The sequence below is a fragment of the Pipra filicauda genome, unplaced genomic scaffold, assembly GCF_003945595.2.
Source record: "Pipra filicauda isolate LSUMZ 115617 unplaced genomic scaffold, ASM394559v2 scaffold49_size4853605_pilon, whole genome shotgun sequence".
Taxonomy (NCBI): Eukaryota; Metazoa; Chordata; class Aves; order Passeriformes; family Pipridae; genus Pipra; species Pipra filicauda.
This window is the reverse complement of record NW_024104642.1, coordinates 606,326-632,728: the sequence shown is the minus strand read 5'-3', so window position 1 is coordinate 632,728 and position 26,403 is coordinate 606,326. Positions and strand designations below refer to the sequence as shown.

The 26,403-nt window shown below is 37.1% G+C and overlaps 1 protein-coding gene across 1 annotated transcript in view; it reads left to right on the top strand.

Annotated features, from left to right (window-relative positions):
* The window catches only part of CDKAL1 (CDK5 regulatory subunit associated protein 1 like 1), a 415,564-nt gene that overhangs the window by 273,061 nt on the left and 116,100 nt on the right, over nt 1-26,403 (top strand). The window contains exon 12 of the mRNA XM_027748305.2: nt 24,474-24,654. Within this exon, the coding sequence (XP_027604106.1) occupies nt 24,474-24,654 (181 nt within the window). The remainder of the gene's footprint in view (nt 1-24,473; nt 24,655-26,403) is intronic.

Here is a 26,403-nt window from a genome sequence, read left to right as displayed (position 1 = left end):
TAATGGTTATTTCTTTAAACCTAAGATGAGTAAATGAAGAAAACTAGTATGTGGAAATACGAAAAAGCTGTTAAGCCACTTTAAAAGTGTAGCTATGTAATTAAAACACCATTGCATGCAATAGGCATGGTAGTTCTGCTATCCAGAATTTTTGTGTGTACATTCATTTGGGGACAATGAGATCACAAATTACTTTAAGGAAGCTCAATTTTGTGTTCATGTGCATCTTATATTGGTCTGTAATTTGTACTCATGAGTTGATGATTCACCTCTTTTTAATGAGAGTGCAATTTATAGTTGTAAACTTCTTATTTATTTCATGGCAAAGTAATCACAAACATGAAATTTTAAAAGATTTGTGCATAAGAGTAGTGGCTATAGCAGAGGAAAGTTTATTTTCCACAGCTGAATTGCTTATCTCATGCACTTGTAATTTTTTTTGTCTTTCTGTTTTACTTCTCATCATTATAGAATTCTCATTTTGTTTAGTAGGAGAAATTGTCAAAGTACAGCTGTCAAATTACTTCATAGCAGGAAGACAATATTGGAAATATGGTTATATGTAAAGGCACAAGAAGCAATATAAATTCTTCTGAAACCACTTACTGGAAAATTGTGATTCAGATGCAAGTTCAAGCTGGAAAATATGTTAGTGTGTCCAAGCACCTTAGGCATAGAAGAATATAAAGCCAGAGTGGCTGATTGTAAGCCATTTCATCTTAAATCTGGAAAAAATATGTACTGTCAAGACTCAAAAGCCACAGAAATTAAATGTCTTCTGGCTTGCTGTGTCAGATGCTTCCCTGGTTGACTTTCGAATGATTCATGACCCTTAGCAGGAGAGGCAACTTTGAGATCAGAGCACAGTTCCATACAGACTTGCAGTCAGCTTTGGGCTAATAACTTTTGGGCATTACAAACCCCAACAGATTTGAATCAGTCTCCTTCAAAAAGCTTTGTATTAAAGAAAAATAGTGGTCTCTCTGAACTATTTGTCTCCATTGAGTCAAATTCCAACATAAGCCTTCAACTTTCTTACAGAAGTGGTAAATACATTTGAAAAATGGGTCATGTGATTGTTTGTAGCTCTACTGCTGAATCTGAGTGTGTGTGTCTGTGTCCCACAGTAACTGGCCACAGTTATTTTTTAGCCCTAGTGCTTGGTGAGAGGAGATCTACTGTCTGTCACGGTCTGGCTGTATGCAAGATTCTGCAGGGTCAGGGAGGGAGACAGATGGATTGTAGGTTCAGGTTTGAACAATAGGCTGGCATGATTTCTCCGCTGTAGTGGGATGATCGCTCCCACACTGTTGGTTTAAGTTTTTGGGAGTACCTGACTCACACACTCAATCCTAAAAATTGCTAAGGAAGCCAGCTGGACTATGAACTGTGACCAACAAACTGTTTTTCCATGTAGCATATTCTTGGGCCTCCCCCACCTGCATTAGACCATGTACCAAGAAACCCAGGTTATAAACCTGAACACTTGAAGAATGAGACTTCTCTTTCATTTCACTCTGTCACTTACTGTGTACCCACATAACTTTGGAATGGAGGGAAATAAACCCTGTCCTTTGCTTAGTTGTCTGAGTTCTGGTTTGTACTTGTGTGACTGTTGAGACTGATTGTAAAATCCTAACAGCTGGGAAAAAACATAGCAGTAGAGATTCCTCCTTTTTAATGGTACAACACTTTAAAATGTTCGTTTTCTCCAAAAAGAGAGCAAGCAAATAGAGTTTCTGTTAAATCTCCTTTTAATCTTTGCTTCCTTCACATTTCCTTACCTACTAGTTCTTGTAGTAATAGGCTGTAACCACCATGTAGTATAATGTATTTGCAGTCAACGAAGAATGATGGCTTAGGGAGTTCTGCCACAGCATTTTATCATCTACTGGGGCCTGCATAGGAATTGGAGTCTGAACCTTATTGTCACCAAAGTTTGTTATGATCTTATGTGATAATTAGAATAGGCATGAGAATAGCTGAGAGGACACAGGCAAAAGAAAATTGGAATTTAAATACACAAAAATGGAAAGTGCAAGGGTTACTGGTTTTGGTGCTGCTTTTTGTTGTTGTTGGGGGGGGTGGGTTGTGGGGTGTATTTATGGCTCCATTTAGTAGGTACAATAATATACCTTAATTCTGTGTGTGTTGGTGTACAAAATGAACACTGTGGATGCAGTGCATTGTAATTTAAATATTGTGAGAGAGAAGTTTTCTTTAACCAATATTGCTATCAGCAGAAATATGTTTAGAATAATTTGTAAATGAAACCTTGTAGACTAAAATTTTGAGCGTGATTTTGTGACTTTTATCAGCATGATACTTGGGTGCATGCGCTGCTATGGATTCACTTAGTTTTAGTTAAACATGTAAACATTTGACTGTGATTGCAAATTATGAATTTAAATGCAACAGTAATATTAACTGTGCCTCACGTTCATCCAAGACTAGAAGAAGGAGAACGTGTTTTGGAAATCTGATCCTCAATGCAGAAGCTGTTGTAACAAAACTTTAAAAGCTGGGTTGAAATGTTTAAAGTATATTTAAATCACTCAAATTGATATTCCATAAAATTGTTTTCTGTATCTTTGAAACAAGAGGAGATAGTTTCTAGCCCAAATTTGCAGAGCACTGTTTCAGCATTGACAACCCTGTGTAATTGAAGGCAGATATCTTTGCGAGTCGTTCCACTTCCTAATCAATGTTATTCACACATACCATGGAAGAAGAAAACCAAGTTTAAAATATTTGGGGTTTAATTTTATTTCTTTATCTGCTTTCTTGAAGCATTTTATTGTGTACCCGTGCATGAGGATATCATCTTCCCTTAGGTTTTATGTTAGGACCTGCATGTACGTAGGTGTTGAGAGTCAAGGTTTGTGTCTTACGCAGCAGAAGTTAATTTTAACCTTGTATTCTCCCGTCCACGGAAGCCTGCAATCCCTGGACAGTTAACATTAATTAGAAATTAGCAGGGAGTACTTTCCCTGAGGATCATTTTTAGCTCAAATTTAAGATGAAAGTAAATGAGAAACTGTGTTACTGCCAGTCATTTGGATTATTTCCTTAACTCCTTACAATAGGAAATGATCATCAAAACTTTTTAAATTCCTGAACAAAACTATTATGACATTTTGTTTGCATTTTTTGAATGTTTACTACTTTGAAGTATTTTGCTGAATTGAACTACTTTCATATCTCTTATAGGTGAGTTTGTATTAACCCCTCTCATCACATACCATCTAAACAGAATGTAGGTTAAACTTTCATTTTCCGTTTTTGTCTGTCCTAATAAATACAGCAGTTCTAAATCTGAATACAAGCTGGTTTAGAAACAGAAAATAATTCTTCTACCATTCTCTTAATATCTGATTCAGCTCATCTGCTCTAAAAATGGTAGCAGGTCATACCTACTAGCTACCTACCAGTGTTCTATCAACTTTTCTGTATATTAGATTCAGTTTTTTAACTTGAAGCAGGGTGGCTATATATCTATAATAAGACAGTAAAAATTTTGAGCTATGTGTATAAAAAACGATTCATACAAATTGAAACAGTTCCCAATCTACGGATTCTCAATAAAAGTCAGAAATACAGATATATGGAAAATGTTACATGTAATGAAGAGAAGTTTATGTGCGTGGCTTAATTTGAAATCCAGTGGACACAGTAAATAAAAGTTGTAATGAATAATGTAATTTTACCATTAGTAACTGATTTTTTTTGTACATTTACCTTTCCAGATCACTCTATGATATAACATACCTCCTCCCTTGCAGCAGTGCAGGGGGATGGGGGACAGGGGTTGCATTCCATTCATCACATGTCTCTGCCACTCCTTCCTCCTCAGGAGGAGGACTCCTCACACTCTTCCCCTGCTCCAGCATGAGGTCCTTCCTACAGGAGACAGTTCTCCATGAACATCTCCAACCGAGTCCTTCTCCCAGATTCCAGTTCTTCATGAAATGCTCCACTGTGGGTTCTCCACCGGGTCACAGGTCCTAACAGAAAACCTGCTCCACCATGGGCTCCTCTGTTTCCAGGGGCCACAGGTTCTGCCAGGAGCTTGCTCCAGCACAGGCTTCCCACACAGTCACAGCCTCCTTTGGGCATCTGCCTGCTCCCGTGTGGGGTCCCCCACGGGCTGCAGGTGTATCTCTGCTCCACCATGGACATCCTGGGCTGCAGGGACATAGCTGCCTCACCATGGTCTTCACCCCGGGGGAATCTCTGTGGCACCTGGAGCACCCCCTCCTCCTCCTTCCTCACGCACTTGGGGTCTGCAGAGTTGTTGCTCTTGCATATTCTCACTCCTCTCTCTGGCTGAAGTTGTTGTGCAGGGTTTTTTTCCACCTTCTTAAATCTGTTATCCCAGGTGTGCTACCACTGTCCCTGATGGGCTCAGCCTTGGCAGTGGTGGATCCGTCTTGGAGCTGGCTGGCATAGTCTCCATCGGACAAGGGGGAAGCTTCTGGTATCCTCTCACAGAAGCCACCCCTGCAGCCTCCCCCACTGCCAGAGCCTTGCCACACAAGCCCAGTACACCTTTCTGCAGAAAAAAAAGTCCTTGTTGCCATTTATCATAACTTAGTGAGCAGAACATTTAGTGCTGTACCAGAGTATTTCAGAGTGATGTACAAAGAAAGTGTCTGAGTTGTCTTCAAAAACATTAAAATTTGACATAAAAAATCAGACATGATTGTGTTAAGATTTACATTTCTGATTTGTCTTAAATATCCTATGGAGTTGATGGCAATAAGTCAGTATGCTTTTGTTGGTTACCTTAGATCATTTAGTAATACTTTCTACAGAATGCAAAATTATTTGAGGTATTTTGAGGGCTTTCATCATTACAAGAATAGCAGAAGCTGAAGGCTGTCTTTTAACGTATGTTTTCACAAACTACAGCTTTTACTTGACAGTATTAAAGTGAAGTACAGTAATTATCACATTAAATGAGATAATATTTTTGTGTTTTCATGAATAATGCAAATAAACTTTTTTTTGTAAGGCAAATGTTCAGATAATTCTTAAGAACAAAAAATTGTTTTGTTTATTGAACTAAATGTGCATTCCAACTGTGATTATGTTTATACAATGACAATGATCTGGGGACTTTTAGTTCTTTTTTTGTAATGTAGCATCTGTAGGGTATATGCTCCCATCCCGTGCATAAAGTTTGCACAGAATTTAATTTTTCTTTCATTAGACATCTGGTTGAGTTTGAGCATCCTGCTTTCACTTGTTAACCCTGTCACAAAAACTTGTTTCACATTCAATTTAAATCCTCTTCTAATACTCCTAATGAATTCTTTGTAATAGTTTATCCTTTCATTTTAAACTTCTATCCTGAGGTTTTTCCTCTGACATTCTGCCTTTTCATTCCCTTGAAACAAGAATGTAATTTCTGACCTGGTATAGATTTGACTTTTCCTATTTACCTGTATGTACCTTTTTTAATTTTCTGTTGTATATTTCCTTCATAATTAAATAAACTGCCTTTACTTTCTGAGAGAAAGAACGCGTTGCATCTAAATATCTTATCGTTCTGATAATTGAACCCTAAGACAGAAACTTGCAATAGCATCTTCAAAGTATTTACTTCCTAAATTTAGTGTGTTGTTTTGTCAAGGAAGTCACTCACAGTGCAAGTTCTCAATTACTCCAATAGCATCTGCATTGGCTCCACAGAAAGCCAGACTTGAGGGCTTGGCGAGGCACAACTCCAAGGTAGAGGAGTGTGTGTTCTTCATACACAACTTTCTTCCTAGTTTCTGAGACCCGAAGCAGGCCAAAAGAGATGTTTTCACAGTGGGAAATGCTGTCTTTGCAAGTTTGATAAATGCTCATAGCCCGTGGCTGTACTGAGATCCCACTGCTGCACACTGCAGGCTTACATAGGTAATGCAAAATTACCTTTTTCACCAAAACAAGTTTATTCTGGAATTATTAACTGGGAGTCTGGACCATAGGATTTTAAAATTTTGAATCTTTCTATCCACCTTTGCAAAAGTTCAATGGATTTTAGGCCTTTCAGTACCTTTTGGGAGTTCACTGTCATCCTTGTCTGTGAAGGTAATATGTTCTTTAGCTGGAAGGAAAAAAGGGATTTGCACTCTAATTGTTGATTCTCTTTTTGTTCCTTTTTTCCGTAAAGACAAGGTAACCCATGTAGAATCTCAGAAGTGCTTTTCCAAGATGACATCCAACTTAAGTTATTTTAGGAAAGTCAATGTGCCTTGCTTTTCTCCTTAAACCTCCTGCTTTCCTGTATGGATGCTTATTTTGTACCGTACCTACATTTTACCTTCTGTGTTTTAGGTGACAACCCCAAGGAGCAATCCCTGAACTGTTTGTGTCCATTGATGAAGAGTTCATACAGCTTAGCAGATTCCTGAGAGTCTCACAGGAGATGAGAGGAATGTTACAAAATCATGAATAGGGTTCACCTGCTGTTTCTTTAACAGCTCCTTCAGTTAGATTTTATGCAACTATACTCTGCATCATACTTTTGTATTTTTATATGCAAAGTGGACATTTGAAACCATTTACATCTGTGCTAAGTGATACTCTACTGAGGAGGCTGCCTAGGAGTGATAGCTCTCCATCAGTCTTTAGAGATACAATGTACCTTTCTTCATATTTTCCATACTCTTGGATTATCTACAGTGACTGCCAGAGTCCATCTGAAGAAGAGAGATTATTTACTTATCCATAACAGATTTTACCTTGAGATATGCTATGTACACGTTTAACCCTTCCATTTAGCTGTGTTTCTTAGCATTCAGTCTAATCTGTGTATTCTGTCTTTGAAGGGAGCTGAGCAAAGTTCCCTTCATGAGCTTCTGGATGAAACATATGGGCCTGAAGGATGTTTCTTTGGATACTGCTGACATAAAACACATCACAGTTCACAGTGTTTGCATATACCACTGTATATAACTCATCTTCTCTGAAGTGGTATATAGGTGGATAACTGCTCTTTGCCTTCTCCCTAGAACATTTCTGCTTTGTTAATTTTTGTTAACAGCAATCCAAATGCCAAAGAGATTTTAATTTTTTTAATGTTTCCAATATTCAGTTTTTCCCTAAAGGGAGAAATACTAACATTTAAACCTATTTTTATGCTGAAAATTGAGGTATCGTCTAAAAGAGAACACAAATGTCCTAGACAGTGAGAACTGTAAAATAAAATAAATATTTTCAAATGTTCTTCTAAGATAATGTTCTGCTAAGGTAAAATTCTATAAAAATCTGCTAAGGTAAAATTCTATAAAAATCGTTAATGAGATTTTTACCTGCTAAGGTAAAATTCTATAAAAATCGTTAATGAGAGGCCTAACTACCCAGCTGTAAACCAAATCTACTGAAATTCCTGGAATTTCAGTAGTGGCACTGAAACTGAGAGAAGGGAGGTGTTTTGAACTTTAAAGACTTACAGTAGATCACAGAGGATGAAATAGTTTTCATTAATGGACTCAAAGGTTAAATCAATAAATAATTTCTAAATTTATTCAGGTTTTTTTCACCTACTCAAATATATCTGAACCTCCCACCCACATGGAATAAGTATTTTCGGAATGCAGTTTTGTATTAGTTGCTCAGTATTCTGTCCATACTAAGTGAGCTTAAATTGTCTGAGATACAGCTTGTTCCATCTGCGGTGATCCCAATTCGCCAATTCCTTCAAACCTCCTTTTATACTGTATCTTCTGTTTTTCTCAAAGTAGAAAAACCAGTGTCTGTGTTAGGCCCACCAAGTTATACCCAGACACTTGATTTCAGCTTTCAGGGAATTTACAGTGTTTGCACCACTGTTGTGAATCCATCTTTCTGCCTAAGAATTCTTCATGTCTCGTGTTGTCATTGCAGAGCCAAAGGGGTACTGTTGTGCCTGGTGGGCATTTGGCAGGCTTTTCAGGTTCTTTAACTGATGCCCAAAGGCTATTGGGGAACATTATGTGATTTGATAAAATTGATTTCAGGGATATGGTCTGAATGCAAACACTGCTGTGTCCACTGAATTGATTAGATTCCATTTTTGTATTCTACTCCCTCTGTATCATAGTGTGCACATCTCATGTAATTATTCATTATGTTTAAGTAGACTTTAACAGGGAGAGTTCATGGTAACTATTAAATTCAAACTTGTGTTCATCATGCAAAATTGAATATTTGTAACCACCTCTTTCCACTAATTTGAAACATTTTTTGGGTCTCTCAGTATTGATTTGATTTAATTCTGCAGCTGAAGCCTGCTCCAGTAGTAGTAAGTAAGAAGTTTGTCAGCATCTGTTTTGGAGAGGTTATTTCCCCTGCAAATTGTAATATGATTCTCTAATTAGAATACTGGGAACCTGAAAAATAGCACTTGTTTCATCTCTGTCAGTCTCGCTATCAAGATACTCTCTCTTTATTTCTGTAATTGTCTCTTTAGTAACAAAAGTGTTTTTTTTTTGTTTATCAGAAGTATTTAATATTAAGATTTAGTATTCTTGTCTGAGGACATTGCTGATGTCCTTTTATAATGATGTTTTTAAAGGTTTTCAGTTTTGTTCCTCTTATGTAAATATTGCTTTCTTGGCTTTTATCACCTCTTTGGGGTTTTTCTGAAGTTTACCATTTTCCTCTATATGACTGATGCTAGTTCTTAAGCAGTTGCCTTGCTTCATGCTGATTCTTATTTCCTTTTCCATGGTAATCATCCTGCCTAATTTTCTAATTGTGGGAGCCTCAGAGACTCTCTTTGGGTTCTGAGACTTCATGTGCCAGATCTTTCTGTCTTACCCTGTCTAGATACAAGAAAATCTGTTTCCCCTAATCATTAGATATTACTCCTGTGCTTTGAATCAAGTTGCTAAACCCAATTGGTACCGATTTCTTATCTAATTATATATATTCATATATGAGAAAGAAGTAATTCTTCTCAGCTACATCTTTATTCATCTTACACTGCTATTAAATTTACCTGAAACCTTATTCCCTAAATGCAATTTTCATACATTACCTATTCCAATGTTAATGGTTCAGTGATGCCAAAAAATGGTTGCCATAATTGGAGTGCTGTCATATCTCTGAATTCTTCATCAAACATATTTTTAATTTTGTCTTTGATGGTTCTTCAGTGATAACAGCATATTAATGATTTTGTGCTAGTACTTCTCTTTTTAACTTTCAGTCACTGATAGGTCAAATGAGGTAACTGCTCACAACATCAAATTTCCTTAATTATTCCTCCACAGTATGAGTTTTTTAACTTTGAAAGTTTCATTTTCTGGCTATTTTACTTTAAAATGTGGTAACACATTTGTACTGTGCCCCCTCTCCACCTTAATGGAGTACATCTGACACATAGAAGCCCAAAATGTTTCAGGTGACCACCTTTCAGGCTTCCATTTAAATAGTTGGGGTGATTTCATTTATCTTATCTTTTCCAAACTTGTAAAATTTATTTCGACTTCTTGAATAGTTTTGCTGTTGTTATTATTTGCTGATACCTGTCCTCATATTGATGAGCATCATTCCTCTTAAATTTGTCTGAATTTATATTTTTTAATTTCCCACGTAGTGAGCCTACCTTTAGGCAGCAAAGTTACTGCTTGAATGACTTTAGGAGTTGTGACTGTGTGCAACCTGTGAAGGTCAGACCTTTATTTTATTTGAAGTTTTTGACTGTGACAAAATATACTGTTGTCCTGATAACAACATGGTAAACTATGCTAATTGTAATCTTTAAGGCATCTGCAGCCAGTGACCCACAGAAAGTGAAGTAGTTCATTGAACTGAACAGAGAGAAATGGGTAAGAGCATACCTGAGGCAACAGTGTCTATTGATTTTGTATGGTTTTAACTTTGTCGTTGACAAACTAGTCTGCATTTAAAATATCATCTTTTCTTGATTTTGCTTGTAATGTCCTGTATGTGTAGAATGGTGTGCATGTATAAATCTGAACATTCTTCTTCAAAACTTTTCAAGGAATGCGTTTACTTCTATTGAACCCAATATACTAAATGGATTTTGTCTTTTACAAAGAAATGTTCTTAAGTTACTGGCAATTCTAGACAAAGGAAGCTACTTCCAAAGGGTTAAGAACATAACGTACGTGAGAACCTGGCTGGTTGAGTCCATCTTTCTGAGAGGTGAACTAGGAGATTTTAGAGCTGTTTTCCTGATGATTTTGTTCTTTCTGCCCAATGTCCTCAACTGCATAGAAAACTTAAGCGCATTCCTCCACTTGGAAGAGAAGCCGCAGTATTTTTCTCTAAATTATGTTTTACTAACTGATACATAAATTAGTGTTTTATTGTTATGCATCGATCCTGTGGGATCTCTTATACTCTGAACTCGCTGCTTGGGTGAACCTAAGATCAAAACAGATACTTCTCACAGTCATTCTGCCACCTTCCAGTTAGCCAAGTGTACTGTGCTTGCTCGCAGAGGTTGATATTGTTTCTGCTGTGCTTTCTTTAAATTCAGATTGCTATCAGAATATATAATGAATGAAATGAGACCATGATCTACAGACAGTATTTGTAGTATGCTATCACTTTGGTGATGCCCATTAACTTAGCAGTCATGCCCAGCTCTTTCTGTATATTGTTCCAATTAATATTTTATGGGAACAAGTGAATAATTCTTTATACACATGTCCTTTGGAACACTAACTTCATAATTTCTTTAAACTAATTCTTGCAAGGTAAATTCTCTATTTCCCAGTGATCTAAGTTGTATTGCATTATGTTGATTGAAATATGATTATATAGAAATATAATTAACTTTATCTTATCACACTTCCATTAGTAAAGCACACTGGATTTCTTTGAAGTTAAGCTCATGGGTTTTGGCTTAATAAGGAAATATTATTGATTGTAAGTCTGAAATGTTACCTCTGAAACTTTAATTCTGAAGCTATATAGGGCTGTGTTCTGAGCACATCACAGTCCTTGTGTCACACATTGGTCTGAAGTTTTAAGACCATATAGTCACATTTGTCAGTGTAGCATAAACCGAAAAACTTCAGAGTTGCACAATAGCAGCTTTGAATCTTTATGGAGTCGGGAGGTTGTATGCATAGAGTTTTGAGCCAAATACTACACTTACTCTTAGAACTGACAAATTTATTTTTATTATTCAAATTTGCTTTTTTTGTTGCTCGCAGAAGTAGTAGTTCCCTGTGCAGCCTTTTTCCATGTGGTCATGTACAAATATTGCTCTTTAAGGAAAAAAATGTTGTAGAGCAGTGATAGTAAAAGGTTTTGACCTACCAGATCTTCCCTTTACAAAGCCATAAATTTCAAGCCTACCTTGAAACATTTTCCAGCCCCCTACATCTTCTGTGCAGCTGTTAGTCCTGAAAACTATCTGGCTTTACAAGTATTAAGTCTGCAGTTGTGAACATTTCTGAATTATGATGTACAATTATAGCTATCATAGCTTTGCTATCCAAAGTGCTGTTCTGTTTTGTTATTTTTCATTCTGTTCTTAATTTCAAGATCCATCCTCTTAATATCAGATTAACTTTGTTTAACTACTAGTCTTTTCTTCCATATTCAGATATTCAAAGCCTGTTGTTTCAGAGATAGTAGTGTCCTACATTTGTAAGTGGAAAGCATCCCTGAAAATTGGACCATTTGCATTTCATGAGGTATAAGGGTCTGAAAAATTCACATTTAGGAATGTATAGGGATGTACAGCAAAAACTGACTGGTGTAGAACTGCAGCACTGTTTAGAGTACATGAACTATGATTTAAATGTCTCTGGCTAACATTCAGGAAAACTGCTTATGGCTACTAAAACCTTGCCCCAAACAACCTGCCTGTGGCTCTCTCTTAAAGCTGTGACTCTGAAATTTAATTCTAACAACATCTTTTTTAAGTACTTTCTCAATAAGGATGTAGCATATAAGGTGCTGTGTTTTGGATGATCAACTAGCGGGGTACAAGTTGTATTTCTTTAGGTAGTTTGAAAATGCAGTGGAGATTATGTTAAATTTAGTGCACATCATGCATATGTTGTTAATTGGTGTTTCCTTCACAGTATCAGTCCTGTGAATGTTTGCAACTAGAAAACTTTTCATGTGATGATTTCTCACAAAGGAATAAGACCAAAAAATGTCCATTCAAATTGTTTGTTTAGCTTGTGATGTGAAAGAATTGTGTCTTTTTTAAATCTATCAGCTGTTTGGGGGTAACTCTTTCGAGCTGAGCATATTTTCCTCAAAATCTGCTTTGCTTTAATGTCTGTCTTGCAGCAGCCATTCTCCTCTCTTTCTTTGTGCTGTAGAAGTTATTAATATAAATGATCTTGAAACAAAACCTTGGAATAAAACATCTGGCCCAGTGGCAATTTTAGTTCTTAATTTTTTTTTCTTGATCAGTTCTTGGTTCTACTTCAGACAGAAATCTTACATTCTCTGTTAAAGTCTTGCAACTTGTCATACTACTACTCTTTGACAACTTCTTCTGTTCCCCTTTACTGCCCTATTGCTGACTTTGGCCTGTCTTTGAAACGTGCTTGGCCTTCTTTTCAGTTTCAGTTCTAACTTATTGATGTTCTAAAGCTTCACCTAGCCAGTGTGTTTCTGCAATAAGTTATTCACTTCCATCAGATTCATACCTTAGGGGGAAATAAGATACTAAGAGAGGGCTATTGCTCCTCAACTATTTAATATCTAGCTGAAGTCAGCTGCACAGTCTTTGACTTTTTGAGATGGCATCTCTGCTCAGCTTTATTTTTGAGAAGACATATTCATTGCTCGGTCTCTTTAATGACAGGTTTTTTTCTGAATTTCTGTTCAGTAATAGCTCAGAAAGAAGTGAAGGCTGATACTGATATGAAGAAGGTGTAGATATGCTGGTAATCTTGGGCTTCTCATATGAAGAAGGTACATTGGGACGCATCATAGTGTTTCTGTCTCTGTTGAGAGACTTTGTTTTTTCCATCTTTTATTTGGCAATTTCTGTTTTCCCATAGCAGAGGAAAGCAGTAGTATGAGTCCTCTTTTTGTCAATTTTAACACTGATTGTATTGGATAGAGATTTTTACCAGTTTGTAGCCCCTGTTGCAGACTTTGCTCTTAAAGCAAATTTCAGAACATGGCTGTTGCAACGTTAGTGTATTTTAATGATTTTGAGATGTAATGTTTCTCTAGGTGTGGAATGTTTCCCAGTGCTGCACTTGCATTTTCTTACAAATAAACAACCGTCTTTGGTATTTCTCTCTCGTCCTTTACCTTGTATGAGGTACAATACTTTTTGCTACCTGCGTACTAGAAAACAAATTAACCCAAAATGGAAAGAAAATTTTTAAAAGCAAGTCATTTATCTAAATTCTAGAAGTACTTTAAGAGATTTTTATCTTGTGCCTGTATTGTCAACAGGCACAATACAGGCTTCTGTCTGAAGTAGAACCAACAGATGCTGTCAACACCTCTCTCAGAAAGGATGTGTTACAATGGGCAATGTTACTGTGAAGACTAACAGAGATTATCAGAGATATGGCAGATCTGTCACACAAAGAAAATTTAGAACTCTTCAGTCTGGAAAAGCGCTGATTGAGAGGGACTAGAACAGAGGTCAGTAAAATCATGAGGAGTACCAAGAAGGTGAACAGAGTTGTTACTGATCTCACCCAGCATAACAATCAGGAGACATCAAATGGAATTAGCAGATGGCAGGCTCAGGAGAGATTTTTTTTTTCTTTTAAGTGGTTATGATATGGAGGGGTTTAGATTCAAGGGGAGACTGATGAGTTAATGGAGAAGTCCATCAGAGGCTACTGCTTACAAAAACATCTCTCTGACAAAATCCAGTTGTTGGAAAGAGGTAGGTATTCTGAAGGCCTCTGCTTCTTAAACCTGGACTGCTTCTGCTGCCCATAGCTATCAGTAGACTACTGGCTCAGGTGGGCTTTTGGACTGGTCTGTCTTATCTTCAAAGTCCCTGAAACATTGCAGGACTGTAGATTATAGAGAGGCAAAAAGACAAGTTCGGAAAGTGTTTGTTTGTTTGTTTGTTTTTTAATTAGCATTTGTTAAGGGAGTGCTGCTTGCAATTTTTTCATTTGGTTTCATCATGCCAAAAAGGCATGTTAATAATTTTGTTTTATGTGCCTGATTTCTGTGTCAGAGTGAAGAGCTAAATGACTGTCACTGGAACAGACGTGGATGGGTCCTCAGAGCCCAAGATGTTTAGTATTGGTGATAAGCATTGTGTCAGACTGAGAAAAAGTATATCATATTCTCAGCTACTTATGGCTGAGATCCTATTATTTCTGACCATGCCTGACAGCTCTAATGTTAAACAATGAAGGGTCATAGAAAATTAGTGTAATTTCAATGGCTGCTTCAGTGCAGCAAACATTAAGTCAGTTCCCAAGAACAGTTCCCTGGTGCAACCCATAATAAATTCAAACTTTATTTTTAGGGATGACCTTTAGTAATGCGAGCCTTGATCCATTGAGATGCTGTTCACTTTTGATGCATCTCCAAATCCCTTTTTTATGCATTTTAAATCAACACACGCTTATTCTGAATTTATGTGTGTGGATAGACAGAGAGATGTAATTTAAACACATCTGTTCAAATATGCATTTCAGATCAACTTGGTGCCGGTTCTCATAATACGGCTGAGTTTTTGACGGGTATTATATCCCTAAAGTACACAGCAGATGGTATTTATTAGAGATTGAATGGAAATGAAGTTTAAAGATGTTGAGCTTTTTGTCTTAAGTCACTCATTTTTTAATCATAAAACAATAATGATCTGAAGTTGTAAATCTGTAATGAAGTTCTTTAAAATGTTTCATGTTTATGGGGAGAGTAGAATGGCTTGTATTTGAATAAAGTTAGTCCAACTGTTTGGGTTTTTTTAAGAAAATCAATAATAGGAAGTATTACAAAGTTTCTTCTAAAACATTGGGCCTGCATCTAGTAGAAACTCTAGCCACCTTCACTATAATTGTTTGAAGAGAGTAAAACTCTGTGTACTCTTTTATCCTCAGGCAGTGAGCCATGCTAATTATGAAATATACTTTTTATCTAGGTCACTATTCCCCCGTAACAAGGACAACCCAGTCCCTACTCACACAGTGTCCTTCATACCTATACCTTCTCAAGCTGAGTTCTGGAAATCAGGTCTCCTAGCTGCCTCCAGGTGTCATTCAGCCCAATTTTTGAAAGAGCTCTTCTGGGGGCAGGAGGTGGGTTTGGAAGAGAACAGTCATAAAAAATGCCTATTCTCACCCTCGATTAAACTGTAAGAGCTGTTAGATTGTGTGTCTTGATCACAGATACTATTCTACAGCCTTTTTAAGGTGACTTACACCAAACCACTCCAAATTGACTCCAAATGACTCCAAATTCAAACCCAGCCTATTAAGCTGCACTTGCAAATCCGTTGGACATTACTGCAGGTCACAAAGCTCAAATGTAATGTGTTCCCTGTGGGATCTGCCACTGTGAGCAGCCGTGAGTGCTTTGTAAGATGTGGAATGCAAAAAGCAGAATACACCCAGTGAGTCTGTAGCTGTTTAGACTTAATACATAGTTTCTGCCACCCTTGTGTCATGGTTTAACCTCAACCAGCAACCAAGCACCACACAGTCACTCACTCTCCCAATACTGGGATCGGGGAGAGAATTGGAAGGGTAAAAGCTACAGAACTTGTGGGTTGAGATAAAGACAGTGTAATAGGGAAAGCAAAAGCCATGCACACAAGCAAAGCAAAACAAGGAATTAGTTCACTGCTTCCCATGGGCAGACAGGTGTTCAGCCAGGAGAGCAGAGTCCAATCACATGTAATGGTTACTTGGGAAGACAAACATCACCACTCCAAATGTCCCCCTCTTCCTTCTTCCCCTAACTTGATATACTGAGCATGATGTCATATGGTATGGAATATCCCTTAGGTCAGTTTGGGTCACCTGTCCTGACTGTGTCTCCTCCCAGTTTCCCATGCAACCCCATTGCCCTCAACAGCGTGGGGGCAATATGGAAAGTAGAAAAGGCCTTGGCTGTATATAAACCTTGCTCAGCAATAACAAAAACATCCCTATATTATCAACCCTGTGTTCAGCACAAATCCAAAACACAGCCCCATACCAGCCACTATGAAGAAAATTAACTCTACTCCAGTCAAAATCAGCACACCCTGAAATTTAAAGTGTTTCACTATGAATCACCTCCAAATTAAATGGTATGATTTAATGGTCTTTCCAATTATATACACATCTCCCATGTGCATATACCTTTTGTCAGGGAAATCTGCAAGGATAGTCTGAAAAAGTTCTCTGAGCATTTCTCTGTGGTCATGTCTGGATTTCATTTGTCTGTTTTGTTATTTTTTAATCAAAACAGGCATATAAACAATATGGCATTACAATTTCTTTTTCTGGTTTGTTGTGTCTTGGGCATTCATTTCAGAGAGATATGATCCAAGCTATGAAAATAAGTTTTAAAAAAAGTATTAAAATTATACATTTACACACATAAACAAAATATGACTTACTTAAACATTTGCTAGTATTCAGCATTTCAATATTTGAGTGAAAGTAAGCAAGTTGACTTCTAAATGAAACCATTACAGACTTTTACATACGATAACAACATAAAGTTATCTTCTTTGCTTTAATGCAGGCAAACTGTGATGTGAAGGAGATTTGATTTGTGAGACAACCTGGTGTTGTGTTAGGCAGTAATAGAGAACATTTTAAAAGATTTGAAATAATGTAATTGGCTTTGCAGTGGGAACATGTACCTGAATAAAATATGTTAGCAGGTGTCCTGCCAGGGTGTGGAATCTCATGCTATTGTATTTAATAGAAATACATACATTGTAAACAAGTCTAAATTTGGTAAAACTATTTAAAACAGAAGATCTGAAAAACTAACATGCAACACAATTTAAAAACAATTAAGTTTAAGCCTGAGAGTTTGTTAAATAATCTTTTTTAGAGAGTGAAGCTTTGGCTTTCACCCATTGCTCTCAGGATCTGACATTATTGGATGTAATATACATTTAGGTTTTTTCCAATACCCTTTATTACACTTCCAATAGAAAGTCAATCAAAATGCAGTAAATTCATCTTTTCAGTTGCCGTGATCTGAGGAATGGTTTGATAGAAGCAAACATAAGGACCCTCAGACTTAAACAAAACTTGAAGTCAAAGATATTAATACTAATTATAGAAGAGTGGAAACTGATACTACTCTTGCATCATTTATATTTACTTTACTGCAGTCCAACTCCCTGGCCAGGTTCACGCTAATATTTTGCCATTTGTCCTTTTAAATTGTGTTGCAGTCTGTGAAATGGCTGTCCTATCTTTCCATTTACACTTTCATTGCTAAATTTTATAGTAGTATTTTGAATATCTTTCTTGCGAAGTTATGGTTGGATCTTCCCTACTCACCATACATTCAATTGCAAAATCTCCCACTCTTGTGGGATAATTGTCCTGGAAATTTGATGATGTCATTATGTGTGTCCAAAGCAACTGAATACCAGAAAAGGAAATGGCAGCATTAAATAGAATTTCATATAAAAAATAAGTGCATAGGCTCTGTGGTGAACTGCTTGTTTTCTTACAAGTACTACTTGTTTTCTTACATATTTTCTTAAATATTGATGTTCATGACATAAAAACTGCATTTGAATAAGCTGTCTTACCAAATGATAATTTATATCTAGCCATGACTCAGTCTGTTAGCATCTAAAAGGCTTCACACAGAAATGTTTATGACATGTCTATTGTCATTGAACCAACATACTTTCCACTTTCACTCCATGTGTAAATCAGTTGAGCAATTGATATGAGGATTCAGAAGAACTCTTTTTTTCTGACGCAGAGGTTTTGAACTTTGTACATCCTGGACTACTTTTAAACACATATGGAAAAGATTACTAAGAAAAACATTGTCAGTGGATATCCATTTATTAGAAGCCTGTTCATCCATTGTGTAATTTAGGGTAAATCGAAAACTGAAAAGGATGGAAAACCCCCTACTTCAGAACTTATTTTCAGGTTTAGTCCTGTAACTCCAGACACTTAAATTAGGAATATATTGACCTGTACTGCATTTATAGTTTGTGGAAAAAAAGAGAGAAGTGCAGGAGGATTTCAGAACAGAAACAGACTGAATTCCTTTCTAAAAGTGTGGGGATTTTTCCATGGCTTATTTCTCAGGTTAATCTCCATATAGTCAAGAGAGGAGCAGGGTGAAGTTTCATGTTGTTATTAGCCTTTGAAAGAGGCAGTGCTTCCAGCTGAGCAGTCTGTTTCTCTTGTGCGAGCTCCAGCTCGTGTGACTCTGCAGTGAGCAATTCAAGTTGAAGTCAGAAATCCCACAAGACTAGGCCTTGTAGAGAAAAGAGAAAGAGGGGGGAAAAGGGCTCTTGGAGGACTGTGTGTGGTCATGGGGAAGATGCAAACATCTCCTTCAGCTCCAACACAAAATGGCGCGGTGCCTGTTAGGTTCTGTAAATATACTTGAAAGACTAACTCACATACCTTCAAATTATTTCATCCATTAACCTCATTTCATTTGCATGTTCTCTAAATGGGGAAATACTGCAGAAATGTTCTAAAATGTAAAATAATTTATGATGCTGAAATAGCATATCAGAGAGGACTGGTTTTATTTTCATGGGAATTCCACTCTTTTTCCCTAACATTTTTTCAATGTAAATTTCGAACTTACGAACCAAGAAGTTGCTAGGTCCTCACATTTTTTGTTTTGACCTTAGTTACTATAGATTACCCAGGCAGTTCTAATACCCTTCTGTAAGACCATATAGTGTTTTAAATTTATTCATATAATTTTTTATTCTAATCCAGTATTTTCTTATGCTGGGAAGGGTGGAGGTGGGTGATCTTGCTTAGGAGCAAGTTGGTGGCTTTAAGTAATTTCTGGATTTAAATGTTAATTGCTGAAATGGAAGTGGGAAGAATATGTGATCATGCAAAAGAATTTCAAGTGGTCATGTGAGTAGCTGAAGGTGATAATTTTAGCTTCTTTACATAATTTCTTCTCTGAGTATGGATTTGGTTTGTAATGGTTATTGCTAAAGGAAATGTTTTGTGTAACTAAAACCACATGAAATAATTCAAGTAACAAGTGAATCCCACAAAGTTTCACAATTTTGCTGCTGCTTTCTTAGAAATCTTACTCTGTGAAAATGGAGGGGCGGGGGGGGGAAGAGAAGGGACTTCCTGCTTTATTTTTGGCAGCTAGACACTTTTATCTCTTTCTTAAATCAAATGACCAGGAATTTTGCATTTCACTCCCAACTTATCTTCCATCAAGAGTTCTTTAACTCCCCTTACTGGTGAATCAGTCCGTGGTGACTGTTGCTGTAATATCTCCTATACTTCCCTGTCACTGCTTTTTCAGTGTCTGTTTTCTCCCCTGGGCAGAAAAGAGCAGGTAACTGCACTGTAAGGGTATGCCTGCACTGCTTTCTGCTTATTGATAACACCATAGAGATACCTGAGCAAACAGAGCTCCAGGAACCACCTGTACTAGCACAGAGCTCACCTCAGACTGATTTATTTTTCTGGACTTGTTTCGAGCTGACTCAGATACCTGTGAGATGTGAGGAGGCAATTCTCAGGGCCGCAGTTACCCACAGCACATGCTTTACTTAACCACAAGGTGACTTCCAGGCATCAGTCACTCCTTTGGAAAGTAGAGTGCCCCAAGTGGCTGACTTGATTCTTCCTTAGGTAGAGGGTAAGATGTTGCTTTTCTTCAAACATTGTATTCTTTCAAACATTTGTTCCTTCTTTCTGTGAGGTTTTGGATATTTGTGCTGTCAGCACTTGTTCATGGGTATGCCGGTCCTTATAGCATCACACTGAAATGGACACGTCTTCCCCCCCGTAAGATGAAGTAGTTGCTTCTTCTTGGATGGTCAGAATTGCCCAAGATAACAGTGATTGTATTGCTGATCTACTTCAGGATGACAGAGCATAAATCTGCTTGAGTAGATGGAAGGGATTTATGTATGCAGAGGGACATAAAAGAGAGAATATTCAGGAATCCTAAGTATTAGGGCTGTATTATCTCATACATGGCATTGGTTATTCGTCAAATTAATCTTTTTTTCTGGAAGTCCACAATTTTATTGTAAAATTTTCCAACTGAGAGTCAACTTGAAATAGAGACAATTGTATGTCTTCAGAGAAAAAGTCTTACAAGATTTATGATTGCCAGATAAAATGATTGCCTGCAATCTTTCTCACTTTTGTCAGAATTACATAGGTTTAAAATGGCTGGCAAAGCTTTAGTCATTTTATACTCAGAAGAACTGAAACAGACTCACCACGTCCATTAGCTATGCTAATAAGGAGCATCCTAAGTTCTGTATGTTTGAAGCAACTTCCTGGGTTTTTTTTAATTGCTTTCACTTTCATAAGAGCCACTGTGCATTCCTGATTCACTGAACAATGTGTTTCAGAGCTTCTGTCCTGCATCCTAGAAAACACGTTGCAATTGAATTTTTAGACTGACTGTAAATGCGTTTATGTGATGTTACAAAATGCTTACTGATGATGTTCAGCAGTTTTTTCTTTTCTTACTTCAAAATAGATGAACTGCATTTCATGTAAAAAAATTTAATATTGGCTGATGCACAAGAACCTATTCTAGTGTAGTTTTCCATCATATTTCATAGAGGAGGCAATTTTTTAAACATCATCTGAATCTATGTAATAAAGAATTTTGTGCTGCTTTCTTTCAGGCTGTCAGAGCAAAGGTCACTTCAATTTTCAAGAGTGTGTGTTCTATATTTTTCTGTGTTATATCTTTTGTCCGCTCTTTTTTTTCATTAAGAAATTATGTTTCTCATGTGGAACTAATTGTACATATTTTTGTTCATCAGTGCTTTGAAAAAGACTAAGAGCTTGATTTTTGACATTTTGGATTTTATTCTGAGTGAAATCTTATGCTTTTCTCCCCTTTTTAAACTTCTTTGAAAACAGCATAATCAACAATGATATAAAAATGCACTGTGCAATGTCATATTTTAGGCAGTTATACTGGATTGAACTGTAATTAATTGCTATTGCTGAATACACTGTGGTTCTTATTCTCTTTTCATACCCAAGCTTTTCTTTGTGTGTAATAATTCCATCCAGGAATAAATCTAATTACTAAGATAATTAACACCTTATCAGCAAATGGAGTTCAGACATTTGTAGAGTTTATGAATTTTTAAAATATGTAATTTCCTTTTAACTGAATGACAACTTGTGTTATGGAGAAAAAGAGCATATTTTATTGTATCTAGCTTGATTGGACCTTATAATTCATGTTGCTATAGAAACAACCAAGCCTTTGTAAAGGATGGTATTACTACTACCATTGGTAATAAATGCTTTGACTGTTGCCAATTGTGTCATTAAAATGGTTAAAATAACTTCATTATAATGGTTTTGTCAAATGTAATGAATGTTCTGTTCATATTCTGAGACATGGCAGCTGATGTTAGGTGGTACTGATTCATAAAGGAATGTACTTTTTCTTCCATGAGCTAACTATTGCTGCACAAGATATTTATGATATGAAAAAAATCATGTTGCAGAATAAGATGCTGCTGTTCACTCGGTCCTTAAAGCTAATGGATTCTGTTGATATCAAGGAGAACTTCATACCTTGACATTTGTCAGTCTTAAAAGAGCAGTGGTAATTGAGACTGTTTAGCCAACAGGTCTGGAGATTTCTGCTGTTCTGTACAATATTCAGCCTGTGTTTACCACTTATGGTTAGTGAACCAAGGCCTTGAAAATATTCAGGTTTTTACTGGTTTTGATTTGTCATTCAAATGCCATCTTTTAACTTCATCTCAAATGGTGGAGTCTGAATTCATCAACACAGAGAGAAATAGATAGAATTTGGTTTCTTTGGTGGGGATTTTTCGTAAGGAGAATGTGGAAGAAGTTTCTAATAATATGTCTTACAAATTCCCATGCTGCTACCTATATATGCAGACATGTATTAAAAGGAGGACATTTGCTTTAGTATAAACTTATTGCCAATACTTAAAAAAACCAAAAAATTATATAAGTTAAAAAACAAAACAAACTAGGATATATTTACTACCATGTACTATTTGTGTGAAGGCCATTGTGGTGAATATGAACTATGCTCTAATATTGCACCTAATCAAATTAATAAGAACAGTATTCTCTGCTTCCCTTTTCTTGGATCTTTTGCAAACAGATTCACCTTTTCCATTAGAGCTCATTGTTTCAGGAACTGTTTCTTTCAGTTATTCAAACTCAAGTTTCTTCACCCACTGTAATCACAGCATTATTTTTTTTTTCTGTGGTGGTGTACTGTATAATAGGAAATGATAGTTCTCTTTGGCTATCATTGGTATTTACAGTTCTGCATTCTCTTGTCCTAATGAGGGGAATAGAAGCTTCCAGCCATTTCTTTATGTTGGGGACAGTCTTGGAGATCCCTTCTTAAGATCAGGTGTGAGCTTTGGTTGTGACAGTTCTCCTTCTGCCATTCACCCCTAAAGGAATCTCTTTCAGCTGTTCCCTTGCCTACCTAAGAACTGTAGAATTATTTAGGTTGAAAGAGACCTTTGGAAGATATCTCATCTATTCCCCCACTTGAAACAGGGACAGTTTTAAGTCACGTACCACAAATATCTTTATAGAGTTCTTACTTTTCCTCATAAATCGTCATTACTGACAGTGTAGAATCAACTCTGCTTTATGGAAGTAGTCCCATCTATGTCAGTAGGGAGCACTGAGCACTATATGTGCTCAGCAGAAGATGTTACCATTATTCCCATTCTACACAAGCAGGCCGAATACAAAACAGTGCTGTGGCTTTACAGTCTCTCCCAAGGCAGTGGTCATCCAGCTGACTAGTGTCAGATTTGGAAAACTGAGTTGATATCTCCTGGGTCCCATAGGGTATTCTGGAAGTACTATGCAGTAATCTCTTGATTGTAGGACTCATTTTTTATGGCCATGTCACAGAAATACAGAAGGGTTGAAGCTGACAGGGACCTCTGGAGCTCATTTTGTCCAACCCCCCTGCTCCAGCAGGGCCACCTACTGCCGTTGCACAGGACCGTGATGAGATGGCTTTTGAATATCTGCAAGGAGGGAGAGACTCCATGACCTCCCAGAGCAACATGTGCTTAGTCACTCTCAGTCCAAAAGTGCTTCCTGATGAGGAGCATCACTTGAGCCCCGTGCCCTTGACAACCGCCCCTAAGAGCTCTGGAATCGCTTCTACAATACTGTCCAGGTTTCCACTTACAGGATCATTTGTGCTCACATGAAGTAACAGTGGACAGTAGCAGTCAAAGGGCCAGATAAGCCTCACAGCATCCTGGATCTTTGCCCCTGGCAGACAGCAAACCTCTCGAGGTGGTTGGTTGGGTTAACACATGAGTGAGTGCATGTGTCTGCCACAGTGAGGAGTCACCCATTATGGTGACTCAATGCTTCTTCCTGGTAGCCTTGCATGGTTTAGGGGTTAGGTGGGCCAGATACTTTGCTTGTCGTCGCATCTGCCTCCACTTCAACTTTAAGGGTGATGAGCATATTTTGCAGTTGCAATCCCTTAGGTTGGTCAAGATCCTTGACAGCTGCTCCAATGTCTGCTGGGGAAAACGCTCAGTGACCAGTTACCACCATGTCCAAGACTGTTACTGTGGCACAATTTCGGCTAAGGCCCCCTCACTTCACCCCCTTTGGTACATCCTTCTGTGCTACCTGCTGTGTGTGGTGGCTGCCTCTTGTTAGCTGCTCTCTCTTGAGCTGCTGTGTGCTGTGTGGGTTCTGCATATTCAGTCCAAGGGGAACGGTTAGGAAATGTTGACCTTGCTTAAATAACATTTGTGCATTTGTGAACTTAAGTTTTTTGTTTTTCTTTTGAAGAAAGGCATAGGCTGATTTTATAGAGTACTGAGTTAGAAATTAACTTGGGACTAAGAGATGTCTTTTTTGCTCATAAGCCAATTTTGTTTGAATTTGCTGGGTTATGTGACATGCCAGTCCCCTCTTTTGGATACCCTGTTCTACTCTGATAGCAGCATTGTAAAACATTAAATGGTTGACATTTTCTAGCACCTAAGTCTCAAACAGTTTAAATGTTATGTATTAAACAATTAGAATTCAAGAAATAACGAGCTCTGCTGATCACCTCTAATTTCAAATGAAGGAAGTGTTGATCCAGATGTTTTCACTCTTCTGTCACAATCCTAATCCAATATTTGCTGCAATATCTTTCTTCTATTCCATTCACTCTCAACTGAGTACCAAAAGCATCCTTCATTACCAAGCAATGGTGTTAAAATCTCTTTTTTTTTTTTTCCAAAAATCATTTTAGGTCTTAATTTCTGTAGCTAAAGTTGAAGAGTTGTAAGTCTGTGTAAATGAGCTTTTAAGGGAGGAAGACTTTTACATTCCTTGGTTAAGTTTTCCTTTGTACTTTCTTTGCAGAGTGCCTGGAATAACAATTGCTACAGACATCATTTGTGGGTTTCCAGGAGAGACAGATGAAGATTTTCGAGAAACAATGAAACTTGTAGAACAGTACAGGTTTCCAAGCTTGTTTATTAATCAGTTTTACCCACGCCCAGGAACACCAGCTGCAAAAATGCCTCAAGTTCCAGCTGCAGTGGTAAGATCCATTTTCTTATGCTGCTGTACACAATGTACTCAAATGCCTTTAATACATAAAGCATGTACATGAAAATGGAGATTTTTCTACATAACTGTGCCACAATTCAGTTTAAGGTTTATTTCAGTCCAGTAAGTGACTAATTGTTGAACTGCCTTTAGATGTTAGCTAGATCACTGAATGCATTTTCATATATATGTGACTTGTTCAGATTGTTAGGAAGGGTAAAATCGTGGTTGTACTGAAGGTCTTGTCTGCTTTCTATCAAGTTTGGGGTGAATGCGTACCAAGAGCAATAGCTGATTGATTACAAGTATTATTTTTTTTTTCCATTTTAAGACTTCTGTGACTCCATCAATCTCAAGCTTATTGTGAATAATTATGCAAAATATTATTAATAGAGCAATGTTAGTCTCTGATTTATCTGTCAAATATCAAATTTGCAGGCCGCTTCTTGAGACTCTCCTTATACTCTGCTCATAAACTTTACTTCCTTCAGCCTGCATGTTAGAGGCCATTAAGAAAATTGCATTTAATCCTTCATGTTTTAGATGTTCCCGTTCTCCCTATCTCTGTTTCCCTCTTTACCCCCTCCTCTCTCTTCCCCTTCTTTCTCTCTCTCTTCCCCTTCTTTCTCTCTCTCTCTCTCTCTCTCTTTTTCTGTCCTTCCTTCCTGCCTGCCTGCCTGCCTTCCTTCCTCCCTCCTTCTCCCCCTCCTTCCCTCTCCTTCCCTTCCTTCCTCTCCTTCCCTTCCTTTCAACACTTCCTGACTGCCAACATTCTCATTTTAAATTCCCATGAGGAAAACAACCTGTTCTGATATAGAGGGTAGATGGCTATTGACTGTATTTTCCTTGATATAAATAGCTATTTATAAGCAATAATAATAGCAATCATATCTAGAGGCATGATTTGATTTATTTAAAAAAAAATTGAATTTGTTATTTTTGTAATCTGAATCTCAAAACAGGAAAGCATACAAGACTGATGCCTGTAGTAATTCTGCTCATTATTATCAGCATAAATAACATTCATATTTCCTTTCAGTGTAAGAATGAAAGTCAGCCAGCAATGTAAATCAATTTAAATAAAAACCTGTTTCTTTCAATGTATGTATCCTGGTACACCAACATGAAGTCAAAACAGTATAGCAGAACTTGTATCCCTTTGTTTATATGTCTGAAAGCTAAACAAGGTATTTCTGATTACTCTCAGTATATACCATGAATTCCATAGGATGTGTCAGCTGGTGGAGACATAAAATGAAATTATATTCGGCTTTTTCAGTTTATTGTTTAGAGAAGTACAGCTTAAGCAATGACTGTTCAATTACTATAGACCATGTCATAACAGGAAATAGTGTTTTCAAATATAAGTAGCTGCTGTTGAGATAGTCTACTTAGTGTAACCAACTCACACTGTTGCATTATTTTTGTTAGTTTTGAATGCTTTTTATAGACCTTAGTAAATGAAAAAAAATTGGAAATTTAGTTTTTGGAAGGTAGGAAGCTTAAAAATCAAAACATCAGTTTATATTTTTGTTTTGCATTCCTTCATTCACAATTTCTGAAACGTGTTATTTTCACAAGAGGTACAAAGAGCTTAAGTTAATTTACCCTCTTCTGTTTAACTGAGTGCTATGGGGAGACAGTATGTGAAGAGCTAAATTATTAGAAGAACATTAGCTTTCTGTGGTTAGAAGTTTTACTTGGAAAATGGTAATTGTCAATTTAACCCAGTTTTACATTC